The 19,690-nt window shown below is 44.1% G+C and overlaps 1 protein-coding gene across 3 annotated transcripts in view; it reads left to right on the plus strand.

Annotated features, from left to right (window-relative positions):
* mtor (mechanistic target of rapamycin kinase) overlaps positions 1-19,690 on the plus strand; it is a 387,814-nt gene that overhangs the window by 365,837 nt on the left and 2,287 nt on the right. For all 3 annotated transcript variants that reach the window (XM_043675588.2, XM_087980582.1, XM_087980583.1), the window contains 6 exons: positions 8,235-8,309; positions 9,137-9,272; positions 11,272-11,337; positions 11,810-11,890; positions 12,364-12,444; positions 16,454-16,559. In XM_043675588.2, the coding sequence (XP_043531523.1) occupies positions 8,235-8,309; positions 9,137-9,272; positions 11,272-11,337; positions 11,810-11,890; positions 12,364-12,444; positions 16,454-16,559 (545 nt within the window). The remainder of the gene's footprint in view (positions 1-8,234; positions 8,310-9,136; positions 9,273-11,271; positions 11,338-11,809; positions 11,891-12,363; positions 12,445-16,453; positions 16,560-19,690) is intronic.

Below are 19,690 nucleotides of genomic sequence, written 5' to 3' on the forward strand. Positions count from 1 at the left end.
ACGCGTACAGCTGACAGCCGCTGGTGAGAGTCAGAACAACGCACTGCTGACCGGGTTCACATGTAAAATTGTCCTGCGTCCGTCGCTGGCTACTGGCCTCCCACCGCACCTCATGGCGGGCGACCGGTACCAGCGTCCAGGCCGTGATACCGATGCCCTGGAATGGCCATCCGATCGCGAACATCGCCGATAGGAGTCGCAACCCCCATGACCACCCCATGTTCAAGGCGGAGGGCCAGCCTGCGGGTGCATAGCAATTACAACATTATTTAGGTCTCACGTAAGTAGCACTGGTTCGCCGGGACGTTTGCCCAGGTCGGGTCCCCGGGGTACATAATGGTGACCAGACTGTCCTTCCCCTGTGCTATGATTTCGGCCGGCCTGGGGGGGCCGGTCGTCTGGCGCACCCATACCTTGGCCCCCTTAGTGTCAGTAGACCCAAATCCCCCCGTCCCACGCTCAGTAACCGTAACGGGAGCTCCCGTCTCTTCCACCGTCGTAAGGTTACATGGCTTAATGACCAATTGCGCTATTCTGTCCCCCTTCTGTATCACGTAAGGTTCAGCGGTGATGTTGACCAGGATCACCCCCAACTCCCCTTGGTAGTCTGCGTCAATTACGCCTGCCATCACATCAACCCCCTTTAGTGACAGTCCCGACCGCGGGAGGATATGCCCATAGGTTCCAGGGGGACAAATCAATCCTAACCCGGTCTTAATCACCGTAGGTTTCTGTTGGATCAAAGTCTGGGCAGTTAGTGCTCGTAGGTCCAGTCCAGCCGAAGCCGGCGTGGCCCTTACGGGAATATCAGCTTCCTCAGCGAATTTCCACATTTTAATAGGCTGAGTCTTTGGGATATCACATACTCGTATCATCCTATTCAAGGGTGTTACCCCATTTCCTAATGGGCGGTTATTAATTTGTTTCACCACCCGAATTAGTTGCTTCTTCCAACCTGTTAAGTCATTGCAACCTCCTGCTTTTCGTAGTGAGGACTTCAGAAGCCCATTCATTCGTTCTATAAGTCCCGCAGCTTGTGGGTGATAGGGTACATGATAAACCCATTCCACGTGGTTATCGTGACACCACTGCTTTACCGCCCTTCCTGTGAAATGGGAGCCATTGTCACTCTGGACCTGTATGGGCAATCCATAAAATTGTTCAATCAAATCTAAACATCGCAAGGTAGCCTGTTGATTGTTGTGACGACAGGGATGGGCTACCAAAACCCCAGACATAGTGTCCACAGCTGTACATATGTGGTTACATCCTTGTGAGGAGGGTAAGGGACCCACAAAGTCCATTTGCCAGCTCTGTCCCGGACCATCCCCCCGATGGATATGTCCCATCATGTGTTGGGGCACTCCCTGCCGCTGATGTTGACACTGCTCACACTGGTTTACTGCAGTCTTAACATCATCTACTATAAGATCTATTCCTCGGTCTCGAGCCCATTGCAAGGTTCCTTGCACTCCCCAGTGCCCAACCTTAAGGTGTGCCCATCTAGCTAGGTCCACTGAGGTGCCCCTTTGCACCATCATGGTTCGGACGATACCATCCACATATCGGTTATGTAGAGCTTCCGCATCATTTCGAGATGTATGGGCATCTACGTGGGTGATGTATATGACCAGGTATTGAGCTTTCTCCCATATATCTTCCCATAACTGTTTACCCCATACTTCCCTATTCTGGATCATCCACTGATTGGCCTGCCAAGTTGGCATCCATTGTGTCATGCCGTTAACCACTGACCACGAGTCAGAGAACAAACAAACTCCCATGACCCCTGCTTGCATGACTACCATATGCACTGCTTTTAATTCTGCCCACTGACTACTTTTTCCCTCCCCTAATTCTTCTAGGGTAGTGCCTTGTTTTGGGTTAAAGGCGGCAGCTTTCCATCTACGCTGTCCCGCTTTCCATTGGGCTGACCCATCTACGAACCAAGCCGTGGCTTGTTCATCCGGGGTCAGTTCATCATACCGTTTTCCCATCTTAACGGGTGATTCCTTGTATTCAATCACCTCAAACCGTTTTTCCCCTTCCTCAGGGGCCTCCGCCACTTGCTCATGTAGGACTGACACTCCTTTCTGTCCAGTCCGCACTCTCTCCGACACATACCATTTCCATTTAATGATGCTGCTCTCTTGGGCAGTTCCTATTCGGTGGGTAGTGGGGTCATTAAGTACCCACGGAAGAATAGGGATAGCTGTTCTCATGATCACTTCATGTCCAATGGTCAGGGCTTCGGTTTCCACCAAGCCCCAGTAGCATGCTAATAACTGTTTCTCAAAGGGGGTATACCGTTCCCCTGCCGGGGGTAACTTTCGGGACCAAAATCCCAGTGGCTTACGGGTTCTTCCCTGTTTTTGCCATAAGCTCCAATTGGCATAATCCCCCTGTGCTGAGACTTGCAGTTCTACAGGTCCTGACTGTATCTTTCCCAAGGATACAGCTTGCTGTATCGCTTGCTTGGCCATTTCAAATGCAGTTTGATGGACCTCCGTCCATTCGAACGCTGCCTTTTTCCTCGTAACTCGATACAAAGGTTTTAAAATTTGTCCTAAATGGGGAATATGCTGTCTCCAGAATCCGAATAACCCAATAAATTGCTGCACGTCCTTCTGGGTGTGAGGGACGGCAAAGACCTGAATCTTATTTTTAGCTTTCGCAGTGATTTCCCTTTCCCCCTTGTTCCACACGATTCCTAAGAATTTCACCGTTTGTGAGGGACCCTGGATTTTGGCTGGGTTGATCTCCCACCCATATCCTCGCATATGTTGAACCAGTTGGTCCAGCAATTCCTGAACCTGCTTCTGACTTGTCCCCTGTATCATCATATCGTCAATATAGTGCGAGATCATCACTTCGTCAGGCACTTTAAAGGCAGCCAAGTGTTCTGTAACTATCCGGTGGCAGATAGTAGGGCTATGCAGATATCCTTGGGGCAATCGCGTGAACGTGAATTGTCTACCCTCCCAAGTGAATGCGAACTGTTCCTGCCTATCTTCGGGAATAGGAATTGTGAAGAAGGCATTAGCCAAATCAATTACTCCGTACCACACCCCGGGATGATGTTGGATTCGTCCTATAATAGTGACGGCATCCGGGACCGCTGCCGTCAAGGCCGGAGTGTGACGGTTTAGTTGCCGATAATCTACCGTCATCCGCCATGACCCATCGGCTTTATGTACGGGCCATAAGGGGTTATTCCACGCCGTGGTGCATGTCCTAAGCACTCCCGCTTCCAAATAATCCTTAATTGTGGCGGATATTTCTTTCTGTCCGCCGGGAATCCTATACTGTCTAAGACTTATTACGCGATCGGCGATCGGGATGGGGAAGGGGTCCATTTTAACCTTTCCCACTAACACCGTCCTACAGCGCAAAGCCATTTTCGTGATTCCAAATTCAAACTTCCCTTGTTGGAGGTGAAGTGTTAAACCGGCCAGAATGTCCATTCCCAGGATCCATTCTCTAACCGGTGTAATGATAATTGAATAAGTTTTAATGGGCATTGTACCTATCTTTAGGGGCAATTGTACTGTTTTTCCTTTAATCAGATTACCTCCCAGCCCAACCAGCGTGACTGGGGTTCCTTTAAACTTATGGGGCGTCCCATAGATTAAGGTGGCCTCCGCCCCTGTGTCCACTAGAGCCATAACGGTTTGGACGGATTTGCGCCAATAGATAGTCAATGATACATGAGGTCGAATGTCGTCTGCTGACCATTGGCTCGTTCGTGGGCAAACCCTTGGGGCTTGGCCCGATTCCTATTGTTCCTCCCATTCATCTTCCCCAGACAGCACTGGGTAAAGACGTTTGCCTCGCCCTTCTTTGTTCTTGCCTTTCTTACTAGGTTTCCGGCCACGCCTATCCACTTTATAACACTCTCGGAGGGGAGGCCGTACCTCCTCCTCCTCCTCGTCCTCCGAGGATTCCCACCGCTGGGAAGTGGAAGTTCTACCCCTTCGAGGCTCATTAACAACCGGACCCCGTGTCTGACATTTTTGTGTTAGTAATTCCACTAGGTCTTCCATAGTGGGTCGGGACTCCGTCTCTACCCGGGACACCTTCAGTCCCTTTCGTCTGCATAAGTCTTTTAATTCCGGTGTAGGTAGGCCATCAATCTCCGATGCTGGGACCTGCGCCCGTATCAAAGCTTGCCACAAAGCGCGCCGCGAGGGGCCTTGGTTACTTCCTTGATTAGGGTTTACTTTTCCCCCTGCCCGAGCCTCAGGGCGACGCCCCTCCGTGCCCCCCTGAGAAGCACGGGTTGTGGGTCCCCAATCCCCCAAACCACCCATCTCCCTCATCATACTACGGGCATCTCCTAGGGTTTCTCCCCGTCCACTCAACATTATGGTTAATAACAGTGGTTTATAATGGGGGGGGGCAGTCTTCACTAGGTGGTCTCTAGTCTGTCTACTAACATTTGTGTTATCTACCTCGTCCAGCACTCCCAGCAACAGGGCATCCCGCACACACAAACGGGTTAGCCTCTGAACCCCTTCCTTAATTGTTGTCCAAGTTCCTTCCAAGGGGGGCCAATCGGACGGGAAGGGATACTGTTCGGCCACTGCCCTGGCATACATCCCAAATAAGGTCCCCATACTGCGATCTATTACCATATCCTTGGCTTGTCTGCGGTACCCCAGGTCTATGGCAGCATCCTTTGCTAATCCACCAAACTTGGGGGCATCCTGATAGTCTACCTGCACTTGTTGCCCCCCTTCCTCGAGGAGCCGAATTAGCCATAGCTCTAACGGCTCCCCAGGATTACGTCGGGTTTTCTGGGTGATAAACAGCACCTCATCGGTAGTGAAGTCTTCCGTTAATTCAGAGAATTCTGCGGGAGGCTGAGCCCGCGGTAATTCATGCATAATTGCCTCCCCTTGTTCATTCCGTATAGGGTTTCCTTCCTCATCTAACATTACCTCCCGTTGCACTGGGAGACGTCTCTGAACCTGCTTCCTCCTAACCACTGGTTTAGCTTGGAGTACGGGTGGGTCCTCTTCATACTGATCATCTGAATCTCCCCAAATGTTCCCATCCCAATGATCGATATCCCACCGATCCCCGTTATTTAACTGGGCTACAAACGCCCGTACTTGTACCGGGTCCGGGGTTCGAGGGACCTTCCTTTTCTCTTTCCGTTTCTTAGCAGACAGATACATAATAGTTCGTCCTGCTAGTTCAGTTAATGCTGTCAATTCAGCTTTTAACTTCATAATTTCCTGCCTCAACATAGAGGCATCTCCCGAACTGAGTCCCTGCTCATGTTTCAGGAGGGCTAATTCTGCTTCAGCTTTTTGGCGCTTGTCTGACTGTTGTCTACAAGCCGCCGCACAGGCCCACATCCTCCGCTGTACCCCAGGCAATGGGTTCTTCGGCAGGACTGGGATCCTCTCAAGGGTGGACAGCAGCGACCCTGGGGTTCCTACGCCCTCGGCCTCCCAGTTCTCCGGTCGCCCCCCACCATTTCTCAAACAAACTGCCACGCCATGCCACGGCCCATGCCATCCCGGGACGGTCGGGACCTCCACAGTTTGTTCCTCTGGTTTCTTAGCCTTTTTCCAAAACATTGTTCTGTATCAAAATCTTTCCTCAATTGCGATTGATCCTGCCGACTACGCCAAAATGTTTTAAAAAATTCTCAAAGTCAAGGACCAGGCTCGCAGGAAAGTAGTCTGACACAGAACAAACAGCCAAGAGGCGAGTCTGCTAGAATATAAGTGTTTTATTCCCCGCAGTGTCGCCACAACCAGTCTCGTACTTACAACGGGTCTGGTTTATACTCACTCTACGTGTTACCGGAACTGGGAGCCGTCAGTTCTCGTAGAGCGGTTGCCAACAACCCACGCTCGGCGGTTAAACGCAACCCCGGAGCAGACTCTACCGAACTGGAGACTTTTTCAGCTGATATACTCTTTTCCAGATATAAACATTCATGTGAACAGCAGAGCAAGGCTAAAAAACACATTCCATTCTGGTTACATACAGATAGGAAGATTCACACGGGAAGGTGTATAATAAGATTCACACGGGACTAAGCGACACCTTCCATTTTCGGTTAGATTCACACATTCCATTCTGGTTACATACAGATAGGAAGATTCACACGGGAAGGTGTATAATAAGATTCACACGGGACTAAGCGACACCTTCCATTTTCGGTTAGATTCACACATGTATTGGGACACAATTTTAACCCTTTCACCACACCTGGCCAGCACATTATTTTGGCCTGCTCCTGCCCCACCGGACTCATCTCCACAGACCTTGATACTGTCCTATCCTCCTGGTCCAGGAACTCCCCACATACATTTGGGACACCACCCATGCCCTCCAAGACTTTTGTTTCCCCGGCCCCCAACACCTCATTTTTACCATGGGCATCCAGTCTCTATACACCTCTATCCGCCATGATGAGGACCTCTAAGCCCTCCATTTCTTCCTCTCCTGGCGTCCCCACTAGTACCCCTCCACTGACACACTCATTCATTTGGCTGAACTGATCCTCACCCTTAATGAGACCCCCCACCCACTTCCTTCAGACGAAAGGGGTAGGCAAGAGCAGCTGCATGGGCCCCAGCTATGCCTGTTTCTTTGTGAGTTATTTGGAACAGTCCATCTTCCGTAGTTACACTGGCACCATTCCCCACTTTTTCCTCCACTACATTGATGATTATATCAGCGCCACCTTGTGCTCCCACGAGGAGGTTGAACAGTTCATCAACTTGACCGATGCATTCCACCCCGATCTTAAGTTCACCTCGACCATCTTAGACACCTCCATCCCCTTCCTGGACCTTTCCATCACCATCAACAGTGGCCAATTCAACATATACATCTTCTACAAACCCACTGTCTCCCACAACTACCTGGACTACACTTCCTCCCACCCTGGCTCCTGTGAAAACACCATCCCTTATTCCCAATTTCTCCACCTCTGCCGCATCTGCTCTCAGGAGAACAGTTCCACCACAGAACACATCAGATGGCCTCCTCCTTCAAAGACCACAATTTCCCCTTCCACGTGATCGATGATGCCTTCCAATGCATCTCATCCACTTCCTACACCTCCGCCTTCGAACCCCACCCTCCAACCGCAACAAGGACAGAACCTCAGTCCTCACTTTTCACGCCACCAATCCCCGTATATCTCGCATCATTCTCTGCCATTTCCGCCACCTACAAACAGACCCCACCACCAGAAGTATATTTCCCTCCCCTCCCCATCCACTTTCTATAAAGACTGTTCCCTCCACAACTCTCTTGTCCAGTCCATGCTCCCCACCAACCCACTCTCCCCTCCCAGCATCTTCCTCTGCCACTGCAAGAATTGCAAAACCTGCGCCCACACTTCACCCCTTCACTTCTGTCCAAGGCCCCAAAGGAGCCTTCCACAAAGTTTTACCTGCACTTCCACACGTCATTTACTGTATCTGTTGCTTCCGATGCGGTCTCCTCTACATTGGGGAAATAGGCTTCAGAGAACATCTCCAGACACCCACACCAACCAATGGCTGAACTCTTCAACTCCCACTCCACCGAGAACATGCAGGTCGTGGGCCGCCTCCATTGCCACACCCTCACCACCCGACGCCTGGAGAAAGAACACCTCATCTTCACACAGATTTCACCAGTTTCCTCATCCCCCTCCACCTTATCCAAGTTCCAACCTTCCAACTTAGCACCACCCTCTTGACCAGTCATACTTGTCCATCTTCCTTCCCACCTATCTGCTCCACCCTCCTGTCCGACCTATCACCATTACCCCCACTTCCATCTACCTATCGTACTCTGAGCTACCTTCCCCCCCACTCCAGCCCCACCCCTCTCCCATTTATGTCTCCATCCCCTTGGCTCGCAAGCCTCATTCCTGATGAAGGGCTCTTGCTCGACATATCGATTTTCCTACTCCTCGGATGCTGCCTGCCCTGCTGTGCTTTTCTAACACCCCATTCTTGACTCTATACCCTGTGGTACAGCAAATTGCAGCTAAACAAGAGTAGGTTTGATGACTAGTGTGAGTCATGAGATAAGATAGTCATCCTCGAAGCATGATGGAAGTGGCTTTCCTATTTCCCAGTAGAAGGGGATGAGATTTGAAATAAGGTCAATGACCCAGTGGTACAGAAGAAAGCCCAAAAGTTAAGAAGTGGTATTCTGTCAGATTACTGCAACGTTCCAATGCTGTCTATTTTTATGGATACATTTTTCCATAGGTTGCTATGACCAGGGAGAAATTCCCAGAGAAGATTCCATTCAGACTGACCAGAATGTTAACCAATGCCATGGAGGTAATAGCCCTGCCTTGTTCTCATGTTTTAAACAATGAAGCAATCTCTCATACAAAAGATGTTTATCTATTATGTTTATTTGCTGCTTGTCTTATGGCATTACTACGACTGATGATTTGGAACACAATTGGAATATAGTAGATAACCCAATTTGTTGTTTAAGATCCTGACGCTTAGAGTTCCTGAGGCAACGCTATCTATTTCTATGTGATAAAGCCAATTTGAAACTCAATATTCAAAAAAGATCTCTGATAGTTCCTTGAAGAATCCTGCAGAAGAGGGCAATCTTTTTTTTTTCTTTTTTTATATCTGAAAGTGCTAACACACACAACCAAACAGCTTTTCCCTCTGGCAATTTTCACCTATTAACTCACCGCTAAATCATCATGTTTACAATTGTTCAATTCAAGTATTTTTAAAGTACTTAAAAGTACTTGGTAATTTAAACATTTTAAGTACTAGTTCTAAGATTTCCCACTTCAGTTGCTGAGGGGAAAATATTGGTCCAAGACACTGGGTTAGCTCCCCTGCTCTTCGATATAATGTTATGGAATCTTTCTCAACCATTTGAAAAGGCAGATAAAGCTTATGCTTAACATCTCAACTGAAAGATGTCACATCCACCAATGCAACATTTCTTCAATACTACTGTGGAATGTCATCCTGACTTACATGCTCGACATGGTGGGATGGAAATTGAACTCTCAACCTTCTGTCTCAGGCACTGCACAGTCAACACACATTTTTACTGCACAAGCCCAATACCGTAAGCTATTGGTTTTTCATTCCTGCAATCTGCATTTATGTCAATTATTGCTGTTCCACAGGTTACAGGATTGGATGGGAACTATCGAATCACATGTCACACGGTGATGGAAGTGCTTCGGGAGCACAGGGACAGTGTCATGGCTGTGCTTGAGGCCTTTGTTTATGACCCCTTGTTAAATTGGAGGCTTATGGACAGTGAGTATTCAGGAAGACTTTACAGAAGTATGAGCTTCAGAGAACCTTTCAAAATCTAGGGTAAAAGATTCTTGAGGTGGTTGGAAGCTAACGGTTGAGGTAACCTCAGCGATTTGTTGTATCCTCAACACAGAAATCTCTTAGCTTAACCCAATTATGAGTCAACAAGAATTTGCAATTGTAAGCAACATTTAAAATATAATGATGTTGCTACCTTCCTGCTTTCAAGAACACTGCTAAACACTAATGCAAGCAAGTGGCTTTTTAGATTGGCATTGAGAATCCAACAGATACTGTACCTATTTTTTAAAATCGGTTGAAGTTTGTGTATTAAAGGAAAAGCACAGTGATTTAATTAAAATGCATTTGTCTCCATTGTTAAGGCAGTCGTAATTATTGAACAGCAAGATTTCATTATGTTCAAATATTTGCAATTTTTTTATTAAGGCTCATTAATCATATGCAGTGGTTACATATGGAGATTCAAAAGCAAATATAACGTTTAAATGATTGGGGTTTAAAGCTGAAGGTTAATAGGATCAGGGTGCATAAATCTAATATTGTGCCTATTTTCCATACAAATATTCTGTCCATGCATTAATACAAAAGTAACTTATTGGTAAATAGCAAAATTTATAACAACTAGGGAAATGTAGAATTTGTTTAGAAGGTAGAAATTTCTCCGCAGTGTGAAAGAGCTGGGAGTTGCAAAATTGATGCTACTGTGCCTCTACTCATGAGCGAACCTAATTGCAGAATTTGAGAGCTTTGAACACAATGTTTCCATTATAAGTATGGACATAAATTTAGAATGAAAATTTGACATAAATTTGTGACAAAATTGTGTCGACAGGTAACTAATGCAAACTTATTAAATTACTACATTTCTAAGATCATAAACACTAATATGGTCCTTCTCATCCTGGTCATTCTGACTCTTTCCTGAAGTATTGTGCCATTAGAGCATTTCGCCTCACTCAAATGGTATTTTACATATCTAGATCTAAACAGTGCCAGTAGAAAAATGACAACCAGTCCTGACTCTGTTCTCACTGAACCTCACTCACGGACGATGGTCACTGGATATCAATTCAGACTGGGGACTGTAACTATTGTCCTTTACTTAACCCAGGATCCTTGAACCTGATTAAAGCATCCTTATGTCAAAGTGCAGTGGAAAAAAATTAATTATTATAATAGATGCTAAAAAGAGTGATCTTTAATCTTCAAATGCATGCAGTACCTCTAGTTCCTTTTTAATACAATTAGAGCTAGATGTACAATTTGAGTTTTTGTTTTTAAGAAAAATAACTGTATGCCTGGAGTGCCTCTCAGCTTATTTGCTGCTGAAATCCTTTATCTATTGCTTTGTTACCTCTCGATTTGACAATACCAACACCCTCCTGGCCTGCCTGCTCTATTCCACTCTTTGTAAATTTGAGGTTATCCAAAACTCTGCTGCCCAAGTCCCTACTCTCACCAGTTCCATTCACATCACCCCTGTGCTTGGTATCCTATATCGGCAAGAACATAATGAGTTTAAAATACTCCTTTTTTTTTTATAAATCCCTCTGGTTTCAGTTTTCTTGTCTCTGTTATTTCTTCCAGTATCACAGTGTTCTGAAATATCTGTATTCAGATAATTCTGACCACTTGAGCTTCGTTGATTATCATTGCAGTATAATGCTAGCTATGCTTTACCTGCCTCAGCTCGATTATCTGGAATTATCTCTCTGAACCCCTATGTCTCTCCACATTGCTTTCCTCCCTTTCAGTCGCTCCTTAAAACATACCATTTGACAAAACCTTTAGCTACTTGCCCTGATATCGCTTTGAGTCGGTCAAAGTTAGATTTTGCTTTATATTTTCCTAAAATGACTAATGTTTTATTGATTTAACGGCACTTTACAAATGCAACTTGTTTCTGGCTTATTTACTCACTAAACATCATACACGGTAAACAGTTAAATAGTTCTAATATATAATTTCCCTTCTCCAGCAAACATTAAAGGTAACAAGCGATCCAGGACAAGGACAGACTCCTACTCAAATAGTCAAACAGCTGGTGAGTAACCCTGTTTTTTGGTGTACAGGTTCTGATTACCCACAGGTACTTTATTTGTTAATTAGTGCTGGTGAACTTTAACCCAAGGCATACTTTTGGGAAGGATATAGGGCATGTAGGAGGAGGAGGAAAGGGACAGACTCTTGCCAATTTCTTTCTATGTTCTCATCATTCTTCTGAAAGTATTGGCTTGAGGGTTTAGGTACTGGGTATCAAAGATCCCACCAACACATCAATTATTATATATTCATGAGATGAAACAATGAGTGTGATTAGCATATTTGTTTGAGTGAGGGCCATCAAGACCAGGTCTAATTATATTCTCACTGAATGCAAATGAATTTCTTCACTTAAACTGTTAGTGTTTCTCTTTCTTCAGATGGTGTCAAGAGCTTCAGTATTTTTTCTTTATATTTCAATGATTCATCACAATCATGTTGTTTTTGAAGCTGCTGTACAATTTGTGTTTTAGAATTGCTCGATGGGGTAGAACTTGGAGAAACTACACATAAGAAACCAGGTACTACCGTGCCTGAATCCATCCATTCTTTCAGTAAGTTATCTTAAAATTGCATATCCTGACATTATAACATTATGTTCCTAAATTTAATTTAATGGTTTATGTTTAATATTTCTGTGTAAATGACAACATTGTAAAAACAATTCATTAATTTTGAAATCTGTATGGTAAAATATATGACTAAGTATGAGGGTAGATTGGCTTCATTGTGTCAGTAATGCCTCAGACTTAAAAGGATTCTTTTTAAATTTGGTCGTCACCTATTGAGATATTTGAAAACCTTTCAACAAATAACCAGTCAGCTTACAAAAACAGAAAGAATGGAATGGTGGCTTGGACCTTAAAGGAAGCACATTTACTTTGTGTTTTCTGACTGACTGTACAATTCAGTAATAATGTTGGGGGTTGTTGATACTGTGTACATAAGTACAGAATAGTGCTATGACAACACAAACAAGCACTACAACTGCCCCTGGTCTTCCATATTTAATTGTTTTATTTTTCAGTTGGGGATGGTTTGGTGCAGCCTGAGGCCTTGAACAAAAAAGCAATTCAGATCATTAACAGAGTCAGAGACAAGCTCACAGGTAAGAAAAAGCATAACATTTTGTTACATTCTCCAACTGGTAAGGGATTTCCTGATTTACGTTTCACTTTAAGGTCTCTTTCTATCAACTTTTTCCAAGTAAAATATAAATCCCCTCACCATCTGCCTTCTTCAGAGGTCCTGAGTCAGAAAAGAAAGAGTTGCATTTATATAGCATTTTGCACTCACTCAGGCCACTTCAGAGCCAGCTTATTATTTTAAGTGTTGCAGTTTCCATCAACATGACAACCATTTTGTATTTAGCAAGGTAACAATCCAAAATAATTAACCAATTCATCTGCATTTACTCATGTTAATTGAGGATTACCTTTTGGCAAGGCATAGTGCATGAAGTGTTGCACTGCTTAGTTTAATACCTTGTCAAATAACAGACATTCCAACATTACAATGCTCTGAGCACTGCACAGCAGATCACCGTATATCATATTCTCAAGTTCTGGAACAGGGCATGCATCATCAACCTTTTGACTTAAATGCACAAGTGCTGTACTAAGTCAAGTCAATATCTGATGAAATTAGAGTATAAAAATTAAAAGAAAAAAGTGAACAGTATTCTTAGTCATTATCAAGGGAGCTCACTTTTAAAGTGAAAGGCAAGATGTTTCGAGGGTATTTGAGGAGAAAAACCTTTTCACCCAGAATAGGGTGAGGGTCAGGAATGCTTGCTTGGGAGGGTAGTTGAGGCAGAAAACCTCACAATCTTTTAAAAAGTACTTGGATGAGCACTTGAAGTGGCATAATATTCAAGACTGTGGGTCCAGTATAGCCAAGTGGGACTGATGTCGATAATGAAAACATCAAATGCTGATCTCAGGCAGCATCCATGGAGAGAGTAAGCAAACATTTTAATTCTGGATCATTGAGGAGGTGACGGTGAAAACTGAATGGCTTGCTGGACCATTTCAGGGGATCGTGTTGCTGGAGGTTAGAAACTAACCTCCCCTGACGATCCCCTGACTTGTCCGACCTGCCCAGCTCCTTTTCCACCTATCCACTCCACCCTCTCCTCCCTGACCTATCACCTTCATCTCCTTCCCCACTGAGCTATTGTACTCTATGCTACTCTATCCCCACCCCCACCCTCCTCTAGCTTATCTCTCCACGCTTCAGGCTCTCTGCCTTTATTCCTGATGAAGGGCTTTTGCCCGAAACGTCGATTTTGCCTGTCCTCGGATGCTGCCTGAATTGCTGTGCTCTTCCAGCACCACTGATCCAGAATCTGGTTTCCAGCATCTGCAGTCATTGTTTTTACCTAGTACTCCAGAGGATTAACCCAATAATCTAATAATTAAGTAAATCCAGAATAAAATTCTAGTATCAGTAATGATGTTCATAAACCTACTGGGTTATAATAAAAGTCCAACTGGTTCATTACTCTTTTTTTAAAGGATTTAGCGATTTGCTATCTGTATTCAGTCTGCTCACATGACTCCAGATCGAGGGCAATCTAGTTAACTCTTACCTAACTCTGAAATAGTCCAGCAAGCCATTCAGTTTTCATCCTCACCACCTCCGTGATAAGGCACATGCGTGAAAATGCTGGCTTTGCTGGTGACATCCATGTTCCATGAATTAATTATTTAAAAATTAAGCACAACTACCCAGCTGTGGAAAGTAAGACAAGCGCTTTGTCTTTATGTCAATCATAAATTCCTGTCTAAAGTTATGTTGGAAACTATCCTTAATAACTTGATTCCTTATAATTACACCCTCCTACTAATGCTGCTGCTGCTACATTATTGGGATCTGTAATTATAAAGAGTCATAGAGATGTACAGCACAGAAATCGACCCTTCGGTCCAACTCATCCATGCTAACCAGATAGCCCAATCTAATCTAGTCCCACTTGCCAGCACCCAGTCCATATCCTCCAAACCCTTCCTATTCATATACCCATACAAATGCCTTTTGAATATTGCAATTGTATTTGCCTCCACCACTTCCTCTGGCAGCTCATTCCATACATGTCCCACCCTCTGCATGAAATAGTTGCCCCTTAGGTCTTTTTTACATCTTTCCCCTCTCGCCCTAAACCTATACCCTCTGGACTCCCCTACCCCTGGGAAAAGACTTTGTCTATTTATCCTATCCATGCTGAAAGCTTAAAGAGGCAACTTCATTATAAATGCCAATGTCTAAAGGTAAAGTGGCCATAGTCCTACCAGACCATAGGGCTGCTGTCACCAGAGAGAGAGACAACTGATGGTGATTTAGGTCAGAAGTCAGACAACATCAGGTTATAATCCAATAGGTTTATTTGAAATGACGAGCTTTCAGAGTGTTGACTATTTGTCAGGTGAAGTTAGACTCCGAAAGCTATTGATTTCAAATAAACCTGCTGGACTATAACCTGGTGTCATCTGACTTGTAACCTTATCCACCCCAGTCCAACACTGAAACCTATACACAGAGGTGATTTAACTCATCTCAGCCATGAGGAAAGATTGAGAAGGAAAGGCCTTCGTAGTAACCTCAGCCGCTGAGGAACTGAGCTCACACTATTGACGTTACTCTGCATAGCATACCAGATATTCACCAAGTGAGCTAACCAACTCGAGCCAATGGATACATATTAATGTAAAAATTTGAAACTTCAAGTGAATATAAAGGTAACATTTTCACTAAAGTTGTTTAAATTTTAAAGTTTAAATCTATATTTTAAATCCGTTTTCTCTGAACGGCTTGCTGGTTGCAGCAGCCTTACCATCCCCACCTTTATTAAAAAGTACTTTCAAGTGAATACAGTAGAATTATTATTCCTTTTATTCAAACATATTATTAGAAGTTCTTGCTGTAATATTTCTATGAAGTACAGGAAGCCCTTACTTAAAGTTGTAGTTGGTTCCTGAAAATTGTAATTTTAAATGTAGCAACTTGAAGTAAAGTGTTGATTCTTAATGCAAAAACTGGAGTTGAGTTCCATAGGATCTTTCTTAACAAAGATAAATTAATACATGCCCTCTAAATTTAAATACAGTCATTAAAAGGGCTAAATTTTACATTGATAAATGAAATAACTTCAAATAATAAATTTTCAAGTATAAAATGAAAATGTACCATTCTATTTACAGAACCTACTGTAGTGGCTCCTCAGAGTGGAGCTCATTGGGATCTGGGCTGTTTGCTGGGGTAATTGTTTTTCACTGGCCTGCTTGATGGTGTCTTTTTGCAATACCACAGAGCCCATTCTTGCTGGCCACTACTCAGTAGTGATATCTAGAGAGCTAACTGCAGGCATTGGCCTTCCCTCTTCTGGCTGGGCTTGGTAGCTTTTATTCCCCAATTCCTGCACTTTCACTCTGGAGTGGTGCCACGGTCTGGGCTCCTGAAACAGATTGTGGGGGCAGAGCAGGAGAGCTTCTGGGAAATTTCCAGGCTAGAGGACAGAGAGTGATGGGACGTTCTGATCTGATGGAGTTTGGCAGTTCTCCTGTGTTGTTTGTCAGGCTTTTGCAGGAATCATGCAGTTCCCCAGATGCCATTTTTGGAGGGAAAGTGTTGCTACCAAGCTCTAACATTACCGTGGCTGGGCCCTGCTGACTGAGAAAGATGACTCAGTTATGTCTAGGCAGGACCTCAGGAGATGCTGTTGACCTGTGGAACTGCCATGTGAGCAATTCTTGGGGGAGGGGGCTGGTTGATGTGAGGCTTGGTGAGTGGGGACTCCCTGGTGAAGACCTTGGGCTCTGGTGCAGTACAGGGAAAGGCTGTAAGTCAGAAGAGTGGTCCTGACCTCAAGTCTGAGAGAGGACAAGATTACGTCAAGATGACACTAATTGGGTCAGGTCAACATTCTGAGATTTCCAGTCCCAGCAACTTAAAGCAAAACAACACTAAACTGGGGACATTAAACATGGAGATTCTATACTTTTTTAGAATACGAAGTCTGTATCAGGTTTAAAAAGCTGATTCGTTTACACTCGTGGTTGATGTTCATGTAAACTGCAAAATAAAATTTGGATGGTAATGGTAGTTTGTTTGTATTTCAGGTCGTGACTTTGCACATGATGAGACTTTGGATGTTCCGACTCAGGTAGAGCTGCTAATTAAACAAGCAACATCCCACGAAAACCTCTGTCAGTGCTATATTGGATGGTAAGTGACAGATAATCTTTCAAAAATACAAAGAAAGATCGTGTACCTCTAGCGTCAGGTTTCTCTGGAGAAAATACGGACACAATTTTGCAGGTTATTAAGTCAGTTACAAACTCATACTTTTACTGCAGAGCAATTGAGAGCTTACAAATACTTAAGTAAAGCACCATCCTTTGTAAAAAGTATCTGCACACTTTCAAAGCTTCCTGATGGGCCCTCTGATTTAAAGTCACTTGGTGTATCACTAAGACAAGGCCAAAAGTTCCTGCATTCTCTTCCCGGTCTCTGCCAAATATGCTATGGAGATGCTCTTATTAGTTGAGGCCTGGGGATGGAGTTAGGTTGAGCTATGCTGCACATATTAGATGGCCTAATTATACACTTGAATTGGCACTGCGTCTTTTTTAATTCTTTAATGGGATGTGGGCATTGCTGTTGAAAGTGGTAGTGACCTGATGTTTTGAAGTGCTGCAGTCCCTGGACTGCAGGAACAAGTATAGAGTTTGTAAAGGAGTACCAGCTACAGTAAAGGAAAGGTGATATAGTTCCAAGTCAAGGTGGTGTGTGACTTAGAAGGTAATCTACAGCTGGTGGTGTTCCCATGTCTCCCACCTGCTCTTGTCCTTATAGGTGATAGACGCCACAGGTTTGTAAGATGCTATCAAAGGAGCCTTGGGAAGTTATCAAAGTGCATTTGTAGACGTTGCTGCTACTGTGCATTGGTGATGTTTGAGATCCTACGAATGGGTTGCTTTGTACAGGATGGTGTCAAGCTTCTCGTATTGAGGTCACTCATCCAGGAAAGTGCAGAGTACATCATCACACTCCTGACTTATGCCTTTTTGGTAGTAGATAGGCTTTAGGAAATAAAGAGATGAATTACTCGCCATGGATTTCCAAATCTCAGACTGTTCTTGTAATCACTGTTTTTATATGGCTAGTTTAGTACTGTTTCTGGTGACTTGTAATCTCCATGAGTCGATAGTCAGGGATTCAGCAATATGATGCCAATGAATATAAAGAGGTAGTGGTTAGATCCTATCTTGTTGGAGATGGTCATGACTTGCACTTTGTGTAGTGCAAATGTTACTTCAAACTTATCAGTCCAACCTGAGTGTTCAAGTCTTGCTTCATTTGGACACAAACTACTTCAGTATCTGAGATGTCCTAAAAGGTGTTAACATTGTGTAATCCTCAACAAACATCTCTGCTTCTGACCTTATGATGAAGGAAAGATCATTGATGAATCACTGAAATTGTTGGGCCTTGGACATTACCCTGAGGAATGCCTACAGAGATGTCACAGGACTGAAAGGATTGACCTCCAGCAACTACAACCATTTTCCTTTCTGCTGCATATGAGTCCAAATAGCAGACAGTTTTCCTTATGACTCCTATTGATCCAGATTTGCCCGGGCGTCTTGTTGCGATACTTGTTCGAATGCTGCCTTGATGTCAAGCGTGCTCATCCTGACTTAGCTCAACAGTTCAGCTCTTTTTGTCCATGTTTGAACCAAGGTTGGAATGCAGCCGGAGACTGAGTTGCACTGTAAAACCTAGCCTCAGTGTCAATAAACAGGTTATTCCTTTCCAAGTGATACTTGATGACATTGTTGATCATCTCCTTCCATCACTTTCCTGCAAATCAAGAGGAGACTGATAGGACAGAAATTGGCCAAGTTGTATTTGTCCTGTTTTTTGTGCACAGTACATTTCTTTTTCTAAATTGATTGGTAGATGCCAGTGCTGTAGCTGTAATGGAAGAGTTTGGCTAGGTGCACTAGTCTGAAGCTCAATGTTTTAGTACTATACTCCTTTTGTAGTTTCCAGATGACCGTAAGATAGGTGGAGGGACAGGTAATGTTGACGAAGTAGAGCGGCTGTAGAAGGATGTAAACAGGCTAGGAGAGTGGCAGATAGAATACAATGTGGGCCAGTCTGAGGTTATGCACTTTGGTAGGAAGAATAGAGACATAGTTTTCTAAACAGGCATAGGCTTCAAAACTATGCAGAAAGGGATTCTCTTGAGGTAAACATGCAGGTTCACTTGGCATTTAGGAAGGCAAATGCAATGTCAGCATTCATTTCAAGAGGGCAAGAATGCAAGAGCAGAGGTGTACTGCTGAGGCTGTGTAAGGCTCTGGTCAGACTACATTTGGAATATTGAGAGTAGCTGTGGACCCCATATTTGAGAAAGGGTGTGCTGGCTTTGGAGATGGTTCAGACGAAGTTCATAAGAATGATTTCAGGGATGAAGGGCTTGTTAAATGGGAGTAGTTGAGGACTCTGAGTTTGTACTGTTTGGAGTTCAGAAGGATGGGGGGTGGGGGCAGGGGGGATCTGATTGAAACTTAAAGAATATTGAGAGACCTGGATACAATGGACATGGAAAGGATGTTTCCACAAGGAGGAGAGACTAGGACCTGAGGGCATATCCTCAGAGTGAAGGGATCACCATTTAGAAGTGAAATGTGAAGGAAGTTTGATTAATCTGTGCAACTCATTGTTGCAGAGGGCTATGGGGGCCAAGTCATTCAGTTTAATTAAGACAGAGATAGGTAGGTTCTTGATTTGTAGTGGGATCAATGGTTATGGGGAGAAGGCAGGACAATGGAGTTGAGAAACATATCAGCCATGATTGAATGGCAGAGCCGACTCGATAGGGCAAATGATCTGTATCTTAAGTCTGGTTATATGCTGATTTGCTACTGCAGCAGTTTGATGCTATCCTGCATTTTCATATTTACTGATGTACACTCTGGTCATTGTTTCTTTAGTATTGTTCAGTCCTCGCTTGTTTTGTAGATTTCCCCACAATGTGCAGCCTACAGAAAGGAAGGATTAGTGGTGAGCAATTGCTTGTCAGATTGGTATACTGTGGTGTTCCCCAGACATTGGTATCATTGTTCTTTTTTTGAAGTATATTAATAACCTAGATATGAGTGCACAGGGCATCACTTCACAATTTGCAGATGACACAAAACTCTGAAATGCAATAAACATTGAGGAGAATAATAAAAAGGACATAACCTGATGAAGTCTAAAAGATTAAAATTAACAAATGTGAAGTGGTACATTTTGTAGGAGGTATAAGGAGAGAGAGCATAATTAAATTGGTACAAGAATAGAAC

The sequence above is a fragment of the Chiloscyllium plagiosum genome, unplaced genomic scaffold, assembly GCF_037043375.1.
Source record: "Chiloscyllium plagiosum isolate Xiang-an unplaced genomic scaffold, Cpla_swu_hap1 HiC_scaffold_37, whole genome shotgun sequence".
NCBI lineage: Eukaryota > Metazoa > Chordata > Chondrichthyes > Orectolobiformes > Hemiscylliidae > Chiloscyllium > Chiloscyllium plagiosum.